Genomic DNA, 25,179 nt, shown 5'->3' with positions numbered 1-25,179 from the left:
TGCCGTCTCAAGCTGCTGGGAGACCGGTTTGAGCGTTACGACTCCGCCACATAAAAGAAACTGATGTGTCGCCATGATTATTTGTTAGCGTTAAGTGATGTGGCATAATTAAAGTGTAGCTAAATATTTGACAAACTTCTGGCATGTCATAGTGACATGTCAGACGTTTGGATTGGTGGGAGTCCGAGCACTGGGACCCCCATCAATCGCCAGAACGAAGCAGCTGAATTGCTCGTGTGAGGGCTCAGCCGCTTTGTGTCTGTTTGGTTTTTACGGAAATAAATGTATCGGTGTACGGACTCAATAGAAAGTCTGAGCCCGTACTCCGATACATCGGCTTTACGGAAGTTTGTCAAACGTTTAGCTACACTTTAAGGAAAAGAAACGTAAGAAAGTTCTTGCTGCTCCCTGCAGTCTTATTTTAGAAAAAGCTTCCTTCCCAACTCCAAATTCGTTATCAGAATAAATCCCCGAATCAACGATCCATCTCTAGTTATCTAATTCATAACTTGTAATATTATTACACTCAAGAAAGGAATCTAGGTCCCAGGTGCAACTGCCACCCTTGCACCTCTTATGTTTACTCTCTATGATGTCACTGTACACGAATAATTCTTACAGTTATATGTCAGAACTTGGATAATGCACATAATGATGATATCCCACTGCAGGTATAATAAACACAATGACGTGATAGTACAGGGATAATAACCACAGTGATCTGACAAGTACAGGTATAATAAACACAGTGATGTCACAATATAGAGATTACAGATATAATAAACATCGATATCTCTGCACGGTGGCCCAATGTATAGGGAAGCACAGTCTGCTGTGCTTTCCTATAAAGTAAAAATGTAAAAAAGGACACCAGACTCTCTTCTGGCTTCCGTCAAGTGAATGGGGGCTTATGGCTACGCAAAGCTTGTATGCGCTGGGAGCTTTTTGCCACTGCCTACGCTGAATATGTTCACTTTACGTGATGTGAACATAGCTATAAAGACAGTGACGTCATAGTGCAGAGAATATACACAAAGTGATATCATGAAACAGAAACAACAAACAGTGCTGTTACAGTACATGGATAATAAACACTGTGAATCAATGGAAAGGGTTATTGCACACAATTATAGAAATAATGTGCACAGTTAAGTCACATTACGGGGATAATAAAGAGTGGTATCTCTGCACAGGCATTACATAGACAGTGATATCACAGTACATGGGTAATGACCAAAGTAACAGCACAGGAATAATAGTCACAGTGATGTCACAATGCAGGGATAATGCACACAGTAATAACGGCCACTGTGTATCACTATAAGGGCAAACTATACAAAGTGATTTCACAGAACTTATACTCAGTGTTCCCTTCCACGGTCCCCCCGCTCGCTAAATTTTAAAGCCTGCGAACTGTCACGGGCGGATGTAGTGGCGGATCATCATAAGGGCAGCCCTGTGGCGTCGCTAACACCGGAGGGGGTCCCGGTGCTAGCAACAGCCACATTCACTTTCCTCAGGACGCAGAAACAAATGAATACTAAAGGCTGCAGGCCACACTGGTCTGCGTAAGCGTCCTGCCCGCAAGGCTGTGCAGCGCTCCGTCCGTCGCGAAAACGGGGTAATGTAAGTACAATATTTTTTTGGGGTGGGCTATGTGGCAATATACACAGGGGGATTGCTGTGCAGCACCATATACATGGGGGGATTGCTGTGTAGCACTATATACAAGGGGGGAGCTGTGTGGCACTATATACAAGAGAGGGGGACTGTGTGGAATTATATACAAGCGGAGGGCTGTGTGGCACTATATACAAGGGGGGCTGTGTGGCACTATAGACAAGGGGGAGCTGTGTGGCACTATATACAAGAGGGGAGGGCTGTGTGGCACTATATACAAGGGGAGGGCTGTGTGGCATTATATACAAGGGAGGGCTGTGTAGCACTATATACAAGGGGGAGCGGTGTGGCACTATATACAAGGGGAGGTGTGTGGCACTCTATAGCAGGGGGCTGTTTGGCACTATATACAAGGGGGGGGGCTGTGTGACACTATATACAAGGGGGCTGTGTGCCACTATATACAAGGGGGGCTGTGTGGCACTTACATACATGGGGGGCTGTGTGGCACTATATACAAGGGGGGCTGTGTGGCACTATATACAAGGGGGGCTGTGTGGCACTATTTACAAGAGGGGAGGGCTGTGTAGCGCTATCTATAGGGGGTCTGTGTGTGGTGCTATATATAGGGGTGTGTGTATGATGCTATCTACAGGGGCTGTGAGTGACACTATCTACAGGGGGTCTGTGTGGCGCTACCTATAAGGACAGTGGTGTAAGGGAGGGATTCTTTCATTGATGCCTATAATTGGTGTTTATAACGGTCTATTTTACTGGTGTACTTATAATATTATAGTATTTAAAAAGTCATTAAAACTAATTTAAAATAAGTTTTCTTATTCTCTTATTTAGTACGCTATATTAGCATTTACTGGGGGTATTACTTTTAGTCATCAGATCGCCCACCATTGATGGAGACTTGCCCTGCTCCCTAACTGCTCCGCTCAGGAGCTGCCAAGACTTTTAGGGAACATTGGTTATACTACATAATGAACACTGTGAAATCAAATAGAAGGGTTATTGTAGACAAATATGGGAATAATATGCACAATGATGTTACAGTAAAGAAATAATTTCAAAGAACAGGGATAACAAACATAGTGATGTCACAGAACAGGTATAGTGTTACAGGCAAGGTTTAATGAACATAGTGATGTCCCTGCTAATGACCAAGACCGCAGCGATGTCACAGCACAGGGATAATAAGCACTGCATCATAAGGCGAAGTTCACACTACTGTAAGTATAGGTTTACCTTTCTTCCGTCAGAGGAAGAGAGGATCGAAAGATTAAACGGAAAGTACCGCTTCCGTTAGAATTAACATTGATTTCAATGGTAATTCTTTTGTTTCAGTTGCTTTCCATCTGTCTCCGTTCACTAGGTTTCCGTTTTTTTTGATGGAAGCAAAAGTGTAGTCTGCAGAACTTTTGTTTCTGTGGGGGAAGCGCTGTGTGTCACTATATACAAGGGGGGAAGCGCTGTGTGTCACTATATACAGGGGGGAGGCGCTGTGTGGCACTATATACAAGGGGGAAGGCGCTGTGTGGCACTATATACAAGGGGGAAGGCGCTGTGTGACACTATATACAAGGCGGGAAGAGCTGTGTGGCCCTATATACAAGAGGGGGAAGTGCTGTGTGGCACTATATACAAGGAGGGGAAGCGCTGTGTGGCAATATATACAAGGGGGGAGGTGCTGTGTGGCACTATCTATAAGGGGGCTGTGTGTGGTCATTTCTACAGGGGGTATGTGTGGCACTATCTATAGGGGGGCTGTGTGTGGTCATTTCTACAGGGGGTCTGTGTGGCACTATCTATAGGGGGCTGTATGTGATGCTTTGTACAGGGGGATGTGGTGCTATCTATAGGGGGCTATGTGTGGCACTATCCATAGGGGGCTGTGTGTGGTGCTATCTATAGGGGGGCTTGATGTGATGCTTTGTACAGGGGGATGTGGTGCTATCTATAGGGGGCTATGTGTGGCACTATCTATAGGGGGCTACGTGTGGCGCTATCTATAGGGGGGCTGTGTGTGATGTTATCTATGGGGGTGTGGCGCTATCTACAGGGAGCAGTGTGTGGCGCTATCTATAGGGGGTGTGTGTAATGCTATCTACTGGGGCTGTGTGTGGCACTATCTACAAGGGGTGAGTGGCGCTATCTATATGGGGGTGTGTGTGATGCTATCTACAGGGGCTGTGTGTGGAGCTATCTACAGGGGGCACTGTGTGGCGCAATCTACAGGGGGCACTATGTATGTAGTGCTTTACTTTACAGTGTTCGACACAATTATATTCAGGGGAAAAGTGTTTGGTACTATTTTTTTTAGGGGTGCAGTGTTTGGTGCTATTATATTTAGGGGCACAGTGTGTGGCACCATGATAATTTTATCTTCGTTTAAAGTTTTGGAAATGTTGGAAAAGTGAGGAGTCGAAGACATCTGAGAGGCAAATTCTGCAGAAATGGGTCATGGCCGGGAGAAGTAATTATGAAGTCTGGACTCGATGGAGAAGGAAAGAGGAAAAAATCTACTAGAATCTGAGAAGACGTCAACTGTGAGATACTAGATTTATAGAGAATCTGTCACCTCCCCTGACATGTTTATTATAGGAAATCCTTGTATTTCACATAATGTCTTTGTGCAGTCCAGGACTGATAGACAAATGCGTGTTACCATACCCCTTGTCAGGAGGATGTGTTCCTACACAGTGCGATACTGTCAGCGATGGTTGGAGACTGTCAGCATGTAGAGACAGAATTATGTGACAAGGGGAATAGTAACACCCAATTGTTAATGCTTGCACAAAAAGATAGTGTTAACAATAGTTATAGCGCGGCAGGGCGGCGGTGGAGAAGGGGGGCCCAAGTTTGGGTAACAGCCTAGGGCCTATGGTCTACTTAATCCGCCACTGAATACAGGTATAATTGATGCAGTAATGTTACAGCAGAGGGGTAATAACATAGTAAGAGAGCTAAGAAATGCACAGAGTTATGTCACAGTACAGGGTTAATAAACAGTGGTGTCATAGTACAGAGAATAAACACAGGTATTCCTTTATTTAGGAGAGTGTCTATTGGGCACAAGGGGAGCAGGTGTGACTGCTACTTCTGACTCTTGCATAGCTTAGACAGACTGACACTATCTCTATCTGTATTTATATCAGAACACATTTTGTATTCCAAAAGGTATCCCGATCAAAGGGCATAATGCAATTAAATACGTACATATTCTATCTGTTGTAGAGGGATGTAGAGTGAAATTAACTTGCATGTCTAAATCAACTAAAAACAGTTTCAAGCTCAATTCTTCTCCACATTCACCGAGACTTTAAATGCTAGTTGACCTTTTCTGTTTGGTTTTTTATTTTTTTAAACTTTTTAACTAGTCCCACTAGGGGACTTCACTATGCGATCCTCCGATCGCATTTATAATGTACTGCAACACTTCTCTATTGCAGTGTATTAGTGCCTGTCCGTGTAAAACGGACAGGAATCTGCTAGGCTATGCCCCCCCCCCCCCGGCTGCCATAGAAGACATCGACACCCTGCGATACTGATATCGATCTCACCCGTTAGAGCAGGGATGCCCCCAGCCCTCAGCCACCTTTAACGGCTCCCTGCTCTGTTTATTTATTCTGATGCAGCGCCATAAAAAGGCTATTGCATCGGAATAAAGCTTGTTAGTGGCCGTCGTAAAAACACGATGGGGCGGTCACTAACGGGTTAAAACTGTTGTGGGTGGCTAGAATGCAGATAGCTGAAAGTCCATTCTTTTTTAATTCCGAAAGGGTATTGACAACTTTCAGAAAATTATCTAACCTCAAATCCTACGGATTCTAGATGAACAGAATTTTATTCTCTATACTTTATCATTTACTGCGGAATGCAATGACTAGAATTTTCCCTTGCCTTATATCTATTATACAGAAGTTCTTCTTGAATTTGCCATGTTCAAGACAAAACTAAAGATGCTTGAAGCAATCCTTCAGGGAAAACACTGTCCTGCTGATGTTAAAAACAAAATCAATTATACATCTAACGTGGTAAAAAATAATCATTCAAAACAAATTCCATAGCAATACTGTACTTAAAGGCTATGTACACCTTTGAAATTTTATATAGATAGATAGATAGATAGATAGATAGATAGATAGATAGATAGATAGATAGATAGATAGATAGATAGATAGATAGATAGATAGATAGATAGATATGAGATAGATAGATAGATAGATAGATAGATAGATAGATAGATAGATAGATAGATAGATAGATAGATAGATAGATAGATAGATAGATAGATAGATAGATAGATAGATAGATAGATAGATAGATAGATACACTATCCGGTGGATAGGTCATCGGTTGTCCTGTAGTGGACAACCCCTTAAAGAGAAAAAAATAAGAAAAAGTTACGGTTTAATGCTTCAGAAATTTATTCCCTAGTATCAAGAAGTTGCAAGAGAACCTGGAGCGCTACTAGCAGTTTTGGCAGCTTGTTGAAAAGGTGCTTGCAGGTGTTTCAATTATTAGTCCTGAAATCCAATTATCTGGCCACCCTACCAGCCTGGGGGTGCCTAAGTGTTTAATGGGTTCTGTATTTCCCATAGACTTCAATGGGGATGAACACGCACACATGAACAACTCTTGGCCAGGAACAGAGGACAGATGAATGAAATACCATAAATGTTAATTGTGCGAAAAATTCTAGTAAAGAGCAGCATACTCAGGTCCAAAGTCTTAATAGGACAAACAGTGCAACAAATAGTGTCCTTTGTTTATTAACCCTTTGTATAGGATGCGACAAACTCATGTTTATGAGTCCAGCCTATTCATGATGAGCGCACTCCCCCGTCCCCCCAGGCTCCTTACATTTAAGTGACGGCTGCTGTCACTCAACAGTGAGAGGTAATAAGCAGTACGCCTGTGTGATCCTCTGAAAGTAAATACAATCACAAGAAGCAAGAAGCAGAGATCTTGAAAACCATGTGGAAATGATATAAAAAGAACATTAGAGTATAATATAACTTTTGTCATACAATGAATACGTTTTATTTGCTGAAGCTGGAAAACCCCTTTAACTACGGCAGTAAATTAAACTGACAGATCCACCCAGTGTTCAGATATTACAATGCCTACAAAGGGTAATGATCTCTATGAAAATAGCCCTAAAGGCATAGATGATAGGCACAGAAAAATGAAAAATTAACATCTGCACAAAGCCTAAGAAAAGCACAAACACTTCTCCATTTTGGTGACCAGTGAGCTTACCTTACTCTTTTATCCTCTATTTTCTTCAGGTTTTCGTCACGCTTCAGCACAGCTAAAATAGCCTCTTTTTCTTGGTCCAACAAATAAGACAAATTGAGTATTTCGGTGTTTTTAGACATAGTTGCAAACAATCTGAAGAGCAGTGACTTGAATTGTCAACCTCATTCAGATGGGATAGTTAATTCTTGTACTTTTTGTAATTTTGTAAGAAAATTTTAATTACAAATATTCTCTTCTGGTCAGATAATGGGCAGACATGTCCTCACTTAGTTCCTGAATAATTGTAGAGTTGCTGAAGTTGAGATGTACTTTATGACTGCCGATTGATATGTGGTAAAGAATCTTCATTGTTGTCCAATCTGAAAAAAAAAAAAAAGACAAATAAGTAGATGTACGTTTCATATTTCATATGTCAATTTGTTATGATGGGTTTACATAGATCCTAGTCCTAATCTAGACTGGAAAATCTGTAAAATTGATGTTTATTAGTGATGTGATGATCTCCCACCCAACTTAGGCTTCGTTCACATTTGCGTCGGGACTCCGTTCATGGGTTGTGTCGGACCTTTCCATCAGGGGAAGCCATGAACGGAATCCAAACTGAAACAAACGGAAACTAATGGTTTTCATTTGTCACCATTGTTTAACCCCTTCCCGACATTTAATGTATCACTACGTCATAGCCGGAAGTATAGAGCGGGCTCACGAGTGAGCCCGCTCCATACAATGCAGGTGTCGGCTGTATGTTACACCCGACACTTCACAGTAAAGAGCGGGATCACACACGAGTATGATCCCGCTCGTTTAACCCATTAATTGTCGCGGTCAATAGCGACTGCGGCATTTAAATCATTAGAAAGAGGGGGCGCCCCCTTCTAGCAGCTCATCCTGCCCCCCGCAATGAGCCCGCTCCATACTTCCCCTACCCGGCTATGACGTAGCCATACATCAAATGTCAGGACGGGGTTAAACGATGGTGACAAACGGAAACCATTTGCACCGGATCCGTCACCATTGAAATCAATGGTGATGCAAACGGAAACCTATGGTTTCCATTTGTTTGAGTTTGGACTCCGTTCATGGGTTCCCCTGAAGGAAAGGTCCGACGGAACCCATGAACGGAGTCCCAATTCAGATGTGAACGAAGTCTTAACAGTTGCACAAACAGCATCAGGAAGTAGTGATTTACAAATTGCCGCTCTGTCCATGGATATGCATGGACATCTTCCTTGGATAACAGACAAAATTGTTCATTTACATCTCCAGAAGCATCTCCAGAGTGGAAAATGGTGGATGAAAATGGGGCCCATTTACAACTGACATACCATGCTGTGTAGCATGCGTTTGTGTCAGTAAGGCCTTATTCACACCAGCGTTGAATACGTCCGTGTGATGGCCGTTAAAACAACGGCTATCACACGAATGCATGTTTTTCAATGGGGCCATTCATATGGACTTCAACGGACTGTGTGAAGGGTCTGTTGAAAAATAGAACCTGTCCTATTATTTTCCGTTTTCACAGATCCCTCCTTCAAGTCTATGGGGATCCGTGAAAACGGGACCCGCATGGGGGCACCTCGGACGTGACAAACAGCACGTTTTTCATGTCCAAGTTTCCCCACGCTTTTGTGAATCTAGCCTAAAAGTGCTGGTAAGTGCTGGCTGTCAAAATTAAGTTGTCAAATATAAATGGCAGTTTCTTTCATGCAATTGCACGAGAAAACACTCTTAATTGCATTAGTAAAACTCCCACTTTTCACATTAGTAAAGACCCATTTATGCATTTCTATTTTTAATCCACTAGATCAGGGGTCTCAAGCACGCGGCCCGCGGGCCGCATGAGGCCCCTGGGGCTGTCATCTGCAGCCCGCGGGGCACAGAGCCGCTAGTATCGGCTCTGCTCCGAGACTCTGGAATTCCCTGACATCGCTGTCCACATATGAACAGCGATGTCTGGGGCTTCCCCAGAGCCGGAGTCCCGAGCAGAGCGCTGGTGTCGGCTCTGCTCCGGGACTCTGTGGAATTCCCTGACATCGCTGTCCACATATGAACAGCGATGTCTGGGGCTTCCCCAGAGCCGGAGTCCCGGGCAGAGCGCTAGTACAGGCTCTGCTCCGGGACTCTGTGGAATTCCCTGACATCGCTGCCCATATATGGACAGTGTGTCAGGGTCTTGCCCAGAGCGGAGCAGAGCGCTGGTGTCGGCTCTGCTCCTGGACTCTGTGGAATTCCCTGACATCGCTGTCCACATATGAACAGCGATGTCTGGGGCTTCCCCAGAGCCGGAGTCCCGAGCAGAGCGCTGGTGTCGGCTCTGCTCCGGGACTCTGTGGAATTCCCTGACATCGCTGCCCATATATGGACAGTGTGTCAGGGTCTTCCCCAGAGCAGGAGTCCCAGTGATGTCAGGAGCACAGCTGGAGTCCCAGGAAGAGCCTACTAGCACTCTGTCTGGGACTCCAGCTCTGGGCAAGCCCCTGACATCACTGGGGCAGCCTATACAGAGTGCACTGGGGCAGCCTCTACAGAGGGCACTGGGGCAGCCTCTACAGAGGGCACTGGGGCAGCCTCTACAGAGGGCACTTTGGCAGCCTCTACAGAGGGCACTGTGGCAGCCTCTACAGAGGGCACTGTGGCAGCCTCTACAGAGGGCACTGTGGCAGCCTCTACAGAGGGCACTGTGGCGTTATCTACAAGTGGGTGTGTGACAGTATCTGAAGAGTACACTGGCATTATCTAGGGGTGTGTTGCATTATCTACAGAGGGCACTGTGGCCTTATCTACAGAGGGCACTGTGGCCTTATCTACAGAGGGCACTGTGGCCTTATCTACAGAGGGCACTGTGGCCTTATCTACAGAGGGCACTGTGGCCTTATCTACAGAGGGCACTGTGGCCTTATCTACAGAGGGCACTGTGGCCTTATCTAGGGGTGTGTTGCATTATCCACGGAGGGCACTGCGGCAGCATCCACAGAGGGCACTGCGGCAGCATCCACAGAGGGCACTGCGGCAGCATCCACAGAGGGCACTGCGGCACTATCTAAAAAGGGGCTGCCCAATCTTGACATGTGTGCTAACTGAGCCGCCGGACTGCATTTAGCGACACTTAAACTGGAAAGCTGGATTGTTGAAATAAGCACGTGGAGAAATATCTCAAATTTTAAACCTAGCGCTATTATTATAGTAATGTAGTATTATTATTCTAGTAATATAGTGTTATAGTAGTTCAAATAGCTAATTGATTAACAATAATTTTGTATTGTATCAAATTTGAAAGTAATGCGGCCCGTCAACTTCCCATTTTTTCTATATGCGGCCCACTTACCCGGCCGAGTTTGAGACCCCTGCACTAGATAATGATCTCCTACTTACAAAATTGTTGCGAGCATAAGATAGACGTTTACATCAACACAAAAACTACCATACACATTAGATCTGATCACAGAATGATGATTTACATCAAAGATAAACTACTTATTGTTTATTGTTGATCATCTTGGACAGTTCCACTAGCAATAAAAGTTAAATCTTTCAGATTTGTTTGAATAGTAACAATATTTTTTTGATTTCCATCTATTAAAATAGACCCAGGACAAATCAGCTGTCTAATCATTCTGTCCATTTACACAACATTATTAATAGTATTGATATTTATTCATATTAATGATGTTGTCATTTGATTATTTCTTATTCCAGAATTTGTAAAACTTTTTGGTTGTCTAATGCTTGCGTTATGCTGTTTGTGTCAGGGGTCCTGGGAATTTTAAGGGTAAAATAGCATAGTCTGCAATTCTTGCTGTCAAAAAAAATCAGAACCCCTACTGGAAACCTGATGGATCTCATTATAAGCCAATCGGATGCGTTTGTTTTATTTGAGATCCGTTCATAAAGGAACCGGCAGAACCATCATGGCTCCGTTCTGAACATGAGGCTAGAAAGTAAAGAGCCTTAGAGCTTGATCAAATTTCTGGCCACATACTTGTCAATGGTTCTTCGATTCACAATAATAGGGCCCCAATACTGGTAACAACCTAAAAACAAATAGATGTATTGATATGAACTTACTATAAAATTAACTCCTGAATGCCAATGTGAAATGCTAAGGGGAAGTCATCTTTATAGAGATACTTTGCATAAGGTAAAACATATTCTACTAAGGCATGTTGGGAATGTGCTTTCCACTTAGAAGGGTGACAGTGCAGCGTGTGAAATCATTCTACAGGATAGGAAAGTATGTTTAGAAGGTGTGGGTTATTGAAGCAAACAGTCTTTCTAAGAAAAGTATGAAACATTCTACGGATCAGACGTTTACCTGTAGCATATACAAGCGATTGCCACGGCTGAGCCAATAATCTTTAAACAAACAACTCCACACACGCACATATATATATATATATATATATATATATATATATATATATATATATATATACATATATATATACAGTGAAGGAAATAAGTATTTGATCCCTTGCTGATTTTGTACGTTTGCCCACTGTCAAAGACATGAACAGTCTAGAATTGTTAGGCTAGGTTAATTTTACCAGTGAGAGATAGATTATATAAAGAAAAAAACAGAAAATCACATTGTCTAAATTATATATATTTATTTGCATTGTGCACAGAGAAATAAGTATTTGATCCCTTTGGCAAACAAGACTTAATACTTGGTGGCAAAACCCTTGTTGGCAAGCACAGCAGTCAGACGTTTTTTGTAGTTGATGATGAGGTTTGCACACATGTTAGATGGAATTTTGGCCCACTCCTCTTTGCAAATCATCTGTAAATCATTAAGATTTCGAGGCTGTCGCTTGGCAACTCAGATCTTCAGCTCCCTCCATAAGTTTTCGATGGGATTTAGGTCTGGAGACTGGCTAGGCCACTCCATGACCTTAATGTGCTTCTTTTGGAGCCACTCCTTTGTTTCCTTGGCTGTATGTTTCGGGTCATTGTCATGCTGGAAGACCCAGCCACGAGCCATTTTTAATGTCCTGGTGGAGGGAAGGAGGTTGTCACTCAGGATTTGACGGTACATGGCTCCATCCATTCTCCCATTGATTCGGTGAAGTAGTCCTGTGCCCTTAGCAGAGAAACACCCCCAAAACATAATGTTTCCACCTCCATGCTTGACAGTGGGGACGGTGTTCTTTGGGTCATAGGCAGCATTTCTCTTCCTCCAAACACGGCGAGTTGAGTTAATGCCAAAGAGTTCAATTTTAGTCTCATCTGACTACAGCACCTTCTTCCAATCACTCTCAGAATCATCCAGATGTTCATTTGCAAACTTCAGACGGGCCTGTACATGTGCCTTCTTGAGAAGGGGGACCTTGCGGGCACTGCAGCATTTTAATCCATTACGGCGTAATGTGTTACCAATGGTTTTCTGTGGTCCCAGCTGCCTTGAGATCATTAACAATTTCCCAGCGTGTAGTTTTCGGCTGAGCTCTCACCTTCCTCAGGATCAAGGATACCCCACAAGGTGAGATTTTGCATGGAGCCCCAGATCGATGTCGATTGACAGTCATTTTGTATGTCTTCCATTTTCTTACTATTGCACCAACAGTTGTCTCCTTCTCACCCAGCGTCTTACTTATGGTTTTGTAGCCCATTCCAGCCTTGTGCAGGTCTATGATCTTGTCCCTGACATCCTTAGAAAGCTCTTTGGTCTTGCCCATGTTGTAGAGGTTAGAGTCAGACTGATTAATTGAGTCTGTGGACAGGAGTCTTTTATACAGGTGACCATTTAAGACAGCTGTCTTTAATGCAGGCACCAAGTTGATTTGGAGCGTGTAACTGGTCTGGAGGAGGCTGAACTCTTAATGGTTGGTAGGGGATCAAATACTTATTTCTCTGTGCACAATGCACATAAATATATATAATTTTGACTATGTGATTTTCTTTTTTTTTTTTATATAATCTATCTCTCACTGGTAAAATTAACCTAGCCTAAAAATTCTAGACTGTTCATGTCTTTGACAGTGGGCAAACTTACAAAATCAGCAAGGGATCAAATACTTATTTCCTTCACTGTATATATATATATATATATATATATATATATATAGATAAATATATATATATATATATATTTATATATATATACATATATATATATAGATAAATACATATATATATATATATATATATATATATATATATATATATATATATACACACACACCAACACAAACACACCTATAACATGCCACCAATAGTGGTTTCTTCTTATTGACAAACATTTGTTATTGTAAATGCCCCAAATTTATTATGTATATTGACAGAATAAAGGGGTATGGCCAGCATTGGCTTTAATTTCATATGCAAGCATATAAAGGTGTTTTTCTGTCTGATTCAGTTTACATCTAACTGAAAAAAAAACTGGCGTGCTCAATTGGAAGCCATATTATGGAGCTATTTTCCCTTAGAAGCATTGCTTCTAGGAGAGAATGACGTCATAATACAGTGCCGTATGGAGCACCATGCAGAAGTACATTTATAAAGCCTCCTACACATGGCTCTGAGGCTATGTACATGAGGTCTTACTGGAATACTGACTGTATCATTTTCCAAGGTAGCAATGACCAAAGTCTTCTTCTCTTCTCGCTGAAAATAAGGAGTCGGTATTCTAGTGAGATTTAAGCATGATGCCTCATATAGCGACCTAAGACTCTTTTCCCAAAATACCAAAAACAAATCTGTACAATGACATCTGTACTGGTTAGCAACAACTCCTAGAGCAGACACGGACTTACGAAGAAGCCACACTATTGAAATGTACATTACAACACATGGAAAACCAATCTACTGTATACTAGCTAAAATCATAGTTACTTTGGAATATTACAGGGTATTGAATGTTTCCTCTGTTAAGCACACACATAAATTTTTCGCACTGAACTGCGTAAATATTGGCTAGAACCAAATCAGTAAACTATAAGTAGGTATTTATTTATGTGAGTCACCAACAGGCCGTACACAGGCTACACCAGCGAGAATAAGGCTGGGTTCACACGAGCACATTAACGTCCGTAATGGACGGACGTATTTCGGCCGGAAGTCCCGGACCGAACTCAGTGCAGGGAGCCGGGCTCCTAGCATCGTAGTTATGTACCACGCTAGGAGTCCCTGCCTCTCCGTGGAACTACTGTCCTGTACTGAAAACATGATTACAGGAGCTATGATGCTATGATGCTAGGAGCCCGGCTCCCTGCACTGAGTTCGGTCCGGGACTTCCGGCCGAAATACGTCCGTCCATTACGGACGTTAATGTGCTCGTGTGAACCCAGCCTATGGGTATGTTCACACGGCTTAGCAAAATACGTCTGAAAATACGAAGCTGTTTTCAGGCGAAAACAGCTACTGATTTTCAGATGTTTTTGTAGCAACTCCCGTTTTTCACGGTGTATTTTACGGATGTTAATTGGAGCTGTTTTTCAATGGAGTCAATGAAAAATGGCTCCAAAAACGTCCCAAGAAGTGACATGCACTTCTTTGACGCGGGCGTCTTTTTACGCGCCGTCTTTTTACGCGCCGTCTTTTGACAGCGATGCGTAAAATTAAACCTCGTGGGAACAGAACATCGTAAAACCCATTGAAAGCAATGGGCAGATGTTTGTAGGTGTAATGGAGCCGTTTTTTCAGGTGTAATTCGAGGCGTAAAACGCCCGAATTACGTCTAAAAACAGTGCGAGTGAACATACCCTAATAGTCACAACGTAATCGCAACTGTACATGTAGGATAATTATCGTAGACATGTTTATAGGATATCCTGTAAATATTCCAATTTAGATTTAAGAATTAGCTAAAGGAGAAGCAGTTAGCAACAAACAGGACAGGCTCCAAGTTGCTGAGTCCTACTCAATTCTGACATCAGCTGTGCTATAGATCTGCAGGCTCTATGGATCGTTTTTTGTAAAGAGCATATTATAATACAAATTAAACAAAAGAAAAAAAATAAAGCCCACTTTTCATACAACTAAGGTCTGTGCCACAATATGATATGCCATAAAACTGTAATAAGTCACAAAAAATATTTGTCACAAAATAGTATTACTCATATTTTGTGTCACAAAATGTTTTACTCTTTAGACCCAGAAACGGGGAATTGAACGTCCCTCTACCCAACTACTACATAAAGCTTCTGCAACAAGGTTCACGTGAACACCAATTAGCCCATTCTTTCAGTATAAATCCAAACCGCTATTATTTCGGAGAGGTTTTTACCACATCTATGAAGAAACACCATGACGGGCGGAACAGATGTTTTCATTCCACCGTTCCCCTAGATCACAATTGATATAATCAATGAAGCAAGAGTTCATTATTTTGTGCAAGTCATAGAAAGAGCCTGAGGCACATCAACCATGTCAGGAATATTGACAAAGTAAAAATCTCTTTTCAGGTTTTTATAACAGCCTTCTGGAATAGATTATGGCTACCATCTCTAGCCAGAGAACATACAAATATGTGACTATTGGTGATGGCAAAACATTATAAAATGAAAATGTGATAAATGATTAAATTGCGTCATTAATGTTTGGTTTTCTGGGATATACAGATTAGGCTCATAAGTCATTAAAGTTAATAACATGTCAAATGAGGGATAAAAAAAATCAGATGGTTCCTGTGTCAAACCAGTAGAGACTGACGTACATTATCAAAATCCAGTCATACTGGTTTGATTCAGATAAGGGGGAAGTGGAAAATAACATTTAATAATCACATCCTGTAATGTCTGGAACAATAATGTTTCAAAAAAGCACAAAAAACAAACAACTAGATTCCTACTGGTTTTATGCTATTACAGGTAGGTAACCAAAGTAAACAAAAGTATATAAGTTGTTATTGCTGGTAACCTCCGCTCTTCTATGTAAAAACAAGAAAAAAAAATGGGGCTTTAAAAAAAAAAAAGGAAGAAAAAAAAATACAGTTAAACCTACTATTATGTATTAACTGTTTATAAAATCTCTGATTTGATGATCTTGTTACAATGTGTGGGATATATTAGGCAGCAAGTGAACAGTCAGTTCTTGAAGTCGATATGTTGGAAGCAGGAAAAATGGGCAAGTGTGAGGATCTGCTCGACTTTGACAATGGCCAAATTGTGATGGCTAGACAACTGGGTCAGAACAACTCCAAAATGGCAGGTCTTATGGGGTGTTCCCATTATACAGTGGTTAATTCCTACTAAAAATAGTCAAAGGAGGAACAACCGGTGAACTGGCAACAGGGTCATGGGAGTCTAAGGGCTCATTGATGTACGTACACAGTGGATAGACTGGCTGGCCCAATCCCACAAAAGAGCTACTGTAGCAGAAATTGCTGAAAAAGTTACTGCTGGCTGAGATAGAGAGGTGTCAGGACACAAAGTGCTACGCAGCTTGATGTGTTTGGGGCTGCTTAGCCACAGATTGGTCAGAGTGCCCATGCTGATCCCTGTCCACCCCTGAAATCACCTACAATGGGCACGTGAGCATTAGAACTGGAGCATGGAACAATGGAAGAAGGTGGCCTGGTCTAAAGAATCACGTTTTCTTTTAGAATCATGTGGAGGGCCGGGTGCTAGTGTGTTGCTTACCTGGGAAGAGATGCATAAGGATGGACTATGAAAATATCAGCGTGAAACAATCAACGCGCTGCAGATTTTGGAATCTGCAGCGTGATCATTATTGTTATGGATTCCTCACTGAAAAGTAACGGATTACCTCCAAATAATTTTCTCTCAAAACAGTCTAGGGCTCATGCACATGTGTCTACTAACCCTTTACGGAGTGGATTCAGGTCGTGATACAAATCCTTAATCAGTACACGTGTTACCGCATAGTAACACCACCAGGTATCAAGTTCTCCCCTAGAAGCTATGATCATAGGGCATGCAATCCGTTTGTACAGAAGCCAGAATATGACCATGTTCAAGAAGCCTCATGCTCATTTGAGGGCTTTATTTAAATAATAAAAAAGTAATCAATGGGACTATTGTCATTAGATGTACCATTTAAGTTGCCTATTTATTGATTGAGCCATTGTACTAATTATTCCTGAGTATCTACTGCTCCATAGATCCAGTTGAAAATATATAATAAAGTCTGATCGACGCTGGAGAAGTAAGGTTATGAGTCGTTCCTTGTGGCAGTTTTAGCCACAATCACCGTAATTGAGACTAAACCGCACCATTTTCGTCAAACCACAACAACAAAATAGGACTCATGTTAACATACCCTAAATGTCTGAACTTTTTAGAAAAATAAGAACAATTCCCGTATTTTCCAATATTTTTCATTTCATGTTCGGAGTGATTTCTCTAATAATATATTAAAGTGTAACTAAACGTTTAACAAACTTCTGACATGTCATAGTGACATGTCATAAGTTTTGATTGGTGGGGGTCCGAGCATTGAGACCCACACCAATCGCTAGAACGAAGCGGCAGAAGCGTTCGTGTGAGCGCTCAGCCGCTTCGTGTCTGTTCGGCTTTTTCTGGAAATCAATGTATCGGAGTACGGGCTCAATAGAAAGTGTATGAGCCCGTACACCATACATTTATTTCCGTAAAAAGCCGAACAGACACGAAGTGGCTGAGCGCTCGAACGAGCAGTTCTGCCATTTCGTTTTAGCGATTGGTGGGTGTCTCAGTGCTCGGACCCCCACCAATCAAAATAAGCTTATTGCTGTTCATTTAATTCCCTAGATGTTATGCAAATCACCTCCAAACCAGATGCGTGGATTAATAACATTATTTTAAAAACTAAAATCTGATTTGTTCATGTACTAAAGTAGACTTCTGTAGGAAGAAATGCAGCTGTTCTTCTCAATGGTTAGAACTGATAATAACGAATAATGATATAATCTAGTATAATAGGCGCATCTACAGTACATATAAACAATAGCATAGCAATACGTATCTAATTAACATATCATAGCAGGGCTTATATTCACAATCAGCTCCTATACACTCAGAGGGTCGGAACGCAATTTTCTCATTATAGTTCGAGTCTGCCATCTGCATAGCACAGATCTGACAATAATTCAGTAATAATGACTGACTTAACAAAGATAACATCCACTGCATATTGTGAGGAATAAGGTCAACGCATTTATAATCATCATTTTACTGTAATTAACTTATAAAAAATATCCAAAAGCAGACATTGGAATAATGAGATAATATACTGACTCACTGAAGCAAATGCGAGTGAAATTAATGAACCGACAAATAGTTTCCTTGCATTGTCTATATCCCAAGGTACTAGAGGAGTTCTATCATTTTAAGAATTAGGGTATGTTCACGCGCTTAGCAAAATATGTCTGAAAATACGAAGCTGTTTTCAAGCAAAAGCAGCTCCTGATTTTCAGACGTTTTTGTAGCAACTATCGTTTTTCGCTGTGTATTTTACGGACGTTATTGGAGCTGTTTTTCAATGGAGTCAATGAAAAACGGCTCCAAAAACGTCCCAAGAAGTGTTTTGCACTTCTTTTTCGCGGGCGTCTTTTTACGCGCCGTATTTTGACAGCGACGCGTAAAATTACACCTCGTGGGAACAGAACACCGTAAAACCCATTGCAAGCAATGGGAAGATGTTTGTAGGCGTAATGGAGCCGTTTTTTGAGGCGTAATTCGAGGTGTAAAACACCCGAATTACGTCTTAAAACACTGCTTGTGAACCTACCCCTGAGGGCATGTTCACACGCTTAACCAAAAACGTCTAAAAATATGGAGCTGTTTTCAAGGGAAAACAGCTCCTGATTTTCAGCCTTTTTTTTTAGCAACTCACGTTTTTTACGTCCGTTTTTGGAGCTGTTTTTCTATAGAGTCAATGAAAAACGGCTCCACAAATGGCTCAAGAAGTGACATGTACTTCTTTTTCTTTTTTTAAAAAAATGGGCTCGTAAAAAAACGTCCCGTCGGAACAGAACGCAGTTTTCCCATTGAAATCAATGGCCAGATGTTTGGAGGCATTCTGCTTGCGATTTTGCGTCTGCTTACGGCCCGAAAAACGTCAGAAAATAAGCCGTGTGAACATACCCTTAAAGGAATTGGACAGGATAAGAAAAACAAGGATGCTTTATTACAAAAACATGCCACACATGTCCACAGTTTGTAAGAGGTATTGCAGCTCAACCCTATTCAAGAGTCTTTGAAGTGAATTTCCACCCACGTTTTTTTTTTTAAAATTTTGTCTAAATAACTCCCTCTTGAGGCGACTATGTGCAGCCACAGCATTATATTTTAAATCTATGTCTATGCAGGATATTTGGAGCTCTGTGTCAAAAAAGCAACAGAGCTCCGACCACTAAGATATATTAAAGGGGTTGTCCAGTTTGGCGATTGGTATTTATATTGATTACCTATCGACAGGATAAGTCATCAAGATTTGTGGGGGTCCGACACCTGGACCCGGCACCGATCAGCTGTACTGCCTATCTCCGAGCACCGGAACAGTGAATAGGAGCAGAGCTGCAGTAACCCAGTATGACCACTACTACTACTACCTTCTGCTTCTGACGCCGACCACTGCATAGCTTACGCTGATCGGTGCAGGGTCGGGGTGTCGGACCCCCATCGATCAGCATAAAAAATAGCCCCCAACGTGGACAAACGCTTTAAGAAATTTATCAGCACAGTATTTTGTACCTAATTACGACACAATGATAAAAGGTGGACATTCACTTTAACACTTTATTATAAATATATATCAGATGTGCAATTTCTAAAAAGTAGCCTGGATGTTTTATTTTGTTGCTTGGTAACAGTGGATCCAGCGATCTCCATATTGTTGGTGACGGTAATTTATATGCTCCCAGGCTTAGTAAAGGAAGATAGTAGCTGGGCACTGAAATGGGGATTTATTTTGATATTAAACAACCAAAATATAAAACCTGTCTCAAAAATATCAAACTAGGAAAATGAAAAAATGTGATAAAAGCTCTGGTCCTTTAAGAAAGGGAGATGACTTCAACTGAAGTCTCCACAGGCATCAGTGAACAGTCAGGGTAAGGCCACACGGTGCGTCGTTGACGCGGTTTTGTTGCATTTGAAAACCGCATTCGGTCAACTGCAGTTGTGTTGCGTTTTTTTAAAGGAAATAATTGATGGACATAGTTTTCACCCATGTTGAGGTTTGTTAGGTGCTTCCTGTATATATTTCATTACAAGGCATTGCAGAACTGTCAGCAAAAACCCAAGCAGTTCAGCAACAACATTGGCAGCGCAGTCGGTCAGTAACTGACATTAAGAAGATGCAGTTACTGCACAAGAAACACATTGTAATATAATAGCAGCCGTCTGTTCATAACAAACTTTTCACCATTGACTTCTATTGAAAAATGACTTGCAGCCGTTTAAAAACGCAACATAAACGCACCGTGACCGCACCGTGTGGCGTTGCCCTCAAAGTGCTGTATAAGGCCCCATGCACATGACCGTAATTTTGATCCGCAATGCACACGACCGTAATTTTGATCCGCAATTACGGACCGTAATTGCGGATCATACTAGGGACCCATTCACTTTTATTGCCTATGGACACCTTCTCGTATATTTATGGGAAGGTGTCCGGGCCGTAGAAAGGCTATGCAAAAAATAGGACATTTCCTATGCTTTATAAAGAGGGCACGGCCCGCAAATGCGGGTGACTGTCCGTGGCCGGCCGTACATGTATTTGCATGTAGAAAAAAATCTGTCTCAAAATTTCTTCAGGAATTTTGAGGCAGATTTTGACCTGCCTGCATTACCTTGCCACGTTTTTCACCCGCGGCCATTGGGCGCCGCGGGCAAAAAACGCAGTCAAAATCACTTTTCTGACTCCCATTGATTTCAATGGGAGATCAGACACTGAACCGTGGCAAGAAAGGACAAGCCGTTTTATTCCCCGCGAGCAGCAAAAACACGGTTCCGCCCTCAATGGGAGGGGGTTTCGGAAATTTTTTGGCACTTATTCCGACGTGGTTTCCGCTTCAAAATCAGTGCCAAAAAACTCTGTGTAAATGTGTCAAAAACGCTAGCGTTTGTGTAAATCGCTTTTTAAAATACAGGCGTTTTTGGCCCGACTATGCGCAAAGAAAACAGAGGTGGTAAGTATGAGCGTTTTTTCCACAGTGGAAATTCCAGGTCGTATACGCTGCGCAGTTTTTACGCAGCGTATCCGACCCATGGGAACCGGCCTCATGGTTAGGCCCCAGTGGAAAATGATTGAGAGGTCTGCAGTATACACCACATTCCAAATTATTATGCAAATGTTATTTTTCGCTGATTTTCCTAAATAGTGGATGCAAATGACAGTCAGTATAATCTTCAAGCCATCAACCGTTTGGGGTATAATGCAAATTTTATTGAACAAATCTCCTAATGATAACAGATTTTTATTTAGAAGTAAAAAACTCAAAATGCACGGTTTCAAATTATTATGCACAACAGAGATCAAAACATTTTAAAGGTTGTAAAGAGAACTAAAATGGTAATTTGTTGAATTTGCAGCATCAGAAGGTCATATTTACAGAAATCAAAAGCTCTTTCAATCAACAAAAAACTTAACGGGCCAAGTTACATGTTAACATAGGACCCCTTCTTTGATATCACCTTCACAATTCTTGCATACATTGAATTTGTGAGTATTTGGATAGTTTCTGCTTGAATATCTTTGCAGGATGTCAGAATAGCCTCCCAGAGCTTCTGTTTTGATATGAACTGCCTCCCACCCTCATAGATATTTTGCTTGAGGATGCTCCAAAGGTTCTCAATAGGGTTGAGGTCAGGGGAAGATGGGGGCCACACCATGAGTTTCTCTCCTTTTATGCCCATAGCAGCCAATGACACAGAGGTATTCTTTGCAGCATGAGATGGTGCATTGTCATGCATGAAGATAATTTTGCTACGGAAGGCGCGGTTCTTTTTTTTGTACCACGGAAGAAAGTGGTCAGTCATAAACTCTACGTACTTTGCAGAGGTCATTTTCACACCATCAGGGACCCTAAAGGGGCCTACCAGCTCTCTCCCCATGATTCCAGCCCAAAACATGATTCCGCCACCTTCTTGCTGACGTCGCAGCCTTGTTGGGACATGGTGGCCATTCACCAACCATCCACTACTCCATCCATCTGGACCACCCAGGGTTGCATGGCACTCATCAGTAAACAACATGGTTTGAAAATTAGTCTTCATGTATTTCTGAGCCCACTGCAACCGTTTCTGCTTCTGAGCATTGTTTAGGGGTGGCCGCATAATAGCTTTATGTACACTTGCAAACCTCTGGAGGATCCTACACCTTGAGGTTCGCGGGACTCCAGAGGCACCAGCGGCTTCAAATACCTGTTTGCTGCTTTGCAATGGCATTTTAGCAGCTGATTTCCTAATCCTATTAATTTGTCTGGCAGAAACCTTCCTCATTATGCCTTAATCTGAACGAGCCCGTCTGTGCTCTGAATCAGCCACAAATCTTTTCACAGTACGATGATCACGCTTAAGTTTTCTTGAAATATCCAATATTTTCATACCTTGTCCAAGGTATTGCACTATTTCACGCTTTTCGGCAGCAGAGAGATCCTTTTTCTTTCCCATATTGCTTGAACCCTGTGGCCTGCTTAATAATGTGGAACGTCCTTCTTAAGTAGTTTTCCTTTGATTGGGCACACCTGGCGAACTAATTATCACAGGTGTCTGAGATTGATTACAATGATCCAAAGAGCCCTAAGATACAATACCAACCATGAGTTTAATTGAAAAACTAATAATTAAATGTTTATGATACTTAAATCCAATGTGCATAATAATTTGGAACACGGTGTAGAATCATCCCCTTCCTTCCCCTCACAGTTGGTGCTTCCCAGAGAGGAAGAGAATCTCGAGAGATTTGGACTTCAATCTGCTGAAATTTTCCAAATGCACAACAGATTTGTAAAAGATACATTGAACACTCAGGAACTCCTGAGGAAGCGGAAGCGCAAAACCCTTATTTTGGGCGCGATGTGGTGTGACCTGATGATTTAGGACCAGGGGTAATAATGTACCTTATTTACTTACTTTGATCCAAATAGATGCCAACATACTGTAGTGATGTTATATTACATAAAGTAAATAATAATGTGCCAATGTTGCAATGAAATTACCATGTAATAGCCTCTATTTAAAGGCATGTATGATGTGTTGGACCAAGAGTTCCATCCTCTTTCTCACCTGTTGTTTTGTTTGTAATCTTTTAGAAAATACCTCATGTTTTCTGATAATATATCTAAATTGGCATAAATAAACGTTGAAGTTTTACTATACTTATGGGCAGTATATGACTTTGCTTTTTCTTGTAGGCAATATATTACATAAAGTTTCTACTAAGTTGATTTGGGGGGACAATGAACGGCTGTTTACAAATGCTAATTTGTTACCGTGTGACAATTCACTGAATGTGACTGGAGAGTAAAATGCTTTTATTTCAAAACTCGCTAAAATGAGGTGTACAATCACCACCGTGAAAATTACCCATGGCGCTTGTCACGATCCGTGGGTATGTGGAACCACCATGCCGCACTGCTGTAGCGGAGTAGCAGCTGGCCAAACAACAGTCATAGTACAAGAGTACCTTTAATAGTCCAGACAGTAAAGGAGGCTCGGCACAGATGAACTTGCAGACACCAGACGTGATGTATATCAGCAGACGTGACTGGTGGCATAACACGACTTCAACACTCTAAGGCACAGGAACAAATATAGCACGGGATACAGGATACAGGTAGCAGGGCACGGGAACAACAAGAATAGGATAACACTAAGGGACCATTTGTTAAGACAAACATGGGTAAACACAACAACGCTCATGCAATGAGTGAAAGGGCAGAGCCCATTTTATAGTCCAGGGTGATCATGGGCTAATTAAAGATTCTTTTCATGTGCACCCTACGGAACCCAGTGAAGCAAGGTGGAATTGAGTGCTGGCATCTCCTAGGAAGGAGATGCCGGCCAGCACTCACAGAAGGAGATGCCGTCAAGGGGACAGTAGGAACGACGGTCCGTGGTCATGGCCTTTACAGTGCTCAATAATATATCGAAAGACAGGACTGTCGTTCATCAACTAGTCAAGTTGTGAATCCTTATGAATGAGCACAGTCATGATGATGCATCTGATAACAGCGGCATGCTAATACTGGGAATGAGAGTTCATATAAATGACACCCCTCCCCTCTCGCTGGGGCCAAACCCCCCACCAGCCAATCCGAACCTCAGATGTAACTGATCACATGTGATCCGACTAGCCAATCACCGCCACCACAGCCCATCAGTGACGCTGCTATCCAGATCGCTGTAGGGAACGCCTCCTCAGCCACAAGTTAAACTCATCATTGAGGGGGAGTGTCCCATTGCTAGGGTAATATAGAACGCTGTACAACTTGCGTACCGGCTACTCATGCAAGTGCATGATAAACATCATGCCGATCCATCACTACAGGGCAAATCACTGAAACAATATCAAAGATTAAGTCGTATTGCAAATAAGTTAGACATTTTAGGGGTGAGAACATTGTCTTGTAACCAGTATGCGATGGCTACAACACCCACAGTATTATGTTACTGAAATTACTAATTGCCAGTCCATACCACCCTGGTATAAGTACAATGTCAGATTATATTGCTAGAATCATTAATTTGGATCATCAACAAGACGATAAAACACATAGATGTAGGAACTGCAGGAATGTCATAAAGCTGGCCACTATTCGTAATTTTAGTTTAAGTTTAAGTTGTTATTGCAGAGGTGGCAATGTCCAAACCAGAACAGAAGGTTATATCAAATTAAACATGTATAATTAACCTGGTCATTCAAGCCGTCCAGCTGTATACAGGCCATTCTATAAATCCACTGTGCCTCCTTTCTCAGGATCAAAATGTCCCAATCACCGCCCCTCTTTGGTTGACGTACCCATTCAATTGCTTGAAAGCGTAAGCATTCTGCTTTCCCTTCGTGCTTATCGTGTACATGTTTGGAAATAGGGGTATCTCTTTTATTTAAGATCGCCCCCACATGGTCCCTAATTCGGCGACAAAACTGTCGGATAGTCTTCCCCACATAGTTTAGTGGGCATTGACAGGTAATCAGATATATAACACCCATTGTTCTGCAATTTACAATGTCTCAAATATTGTATTCCACCTGAGTGGTTACACTTCGAAACTTTTTTCCTTTTTCAATGAAGCTGCAAGCTCTACATCTGCCACATCTATGCGTACCTGGCACCTTGCGCTCTAGCCATGTTCCCACATGTGGTATCCGGTCAAGATAGCTTCGGATCACCCGGTCACGAAT

The 25,179-nt window shown here is 42.0% G+C and overlaps 1 protein-coding gene across 3 annotated transcripts in view; it reads right to left on the bottom strand.

Moving 5' to 3' along the window:
- The window catches only part of SYTL5 (synaptotagmin like 5), a 206,392-nt gene that overhangs the window by 102,417 nt on the left and 78,796 nt on the right, over window positions 1-25,179 (bottom strand). For all 3 annotated transcript variants that reach the window (XM_075853948.1, XM_075853946.1, XM_075853947.1), the window contains exon 2: window positions 6,892-7,250. In XM_075853948.1, coding sequence (XP_075710063.1) covers window positions 6,892-7,010 — 119 coding nt within the window. In that variant the 5' untranslated portion in view covers window positions 7,011-7,250. The remainder of the gene's footprint in view (window positions 1-6,891; window positions 7,251-25,179) is intronic.

Source organism: Rhinoderma darwinii, chromosome 2, assembly GCF_050947455.1.
Source record: "Rhinoderma darwinii isolate aRhiDar2 chromosome 2, aRhiDar2.hap1, whole genome shotgun sequence".
Classification (NCBI taxonomy): Eukaryota; Metazoa; Chordata; class Amphibia; order Anura; family Rhinodermatidae; genus Rhinoderma; species Rhinoderma darwinii.
This window is presented reverse-complemented; position numbering and strand designations above follow the sequence as displayed.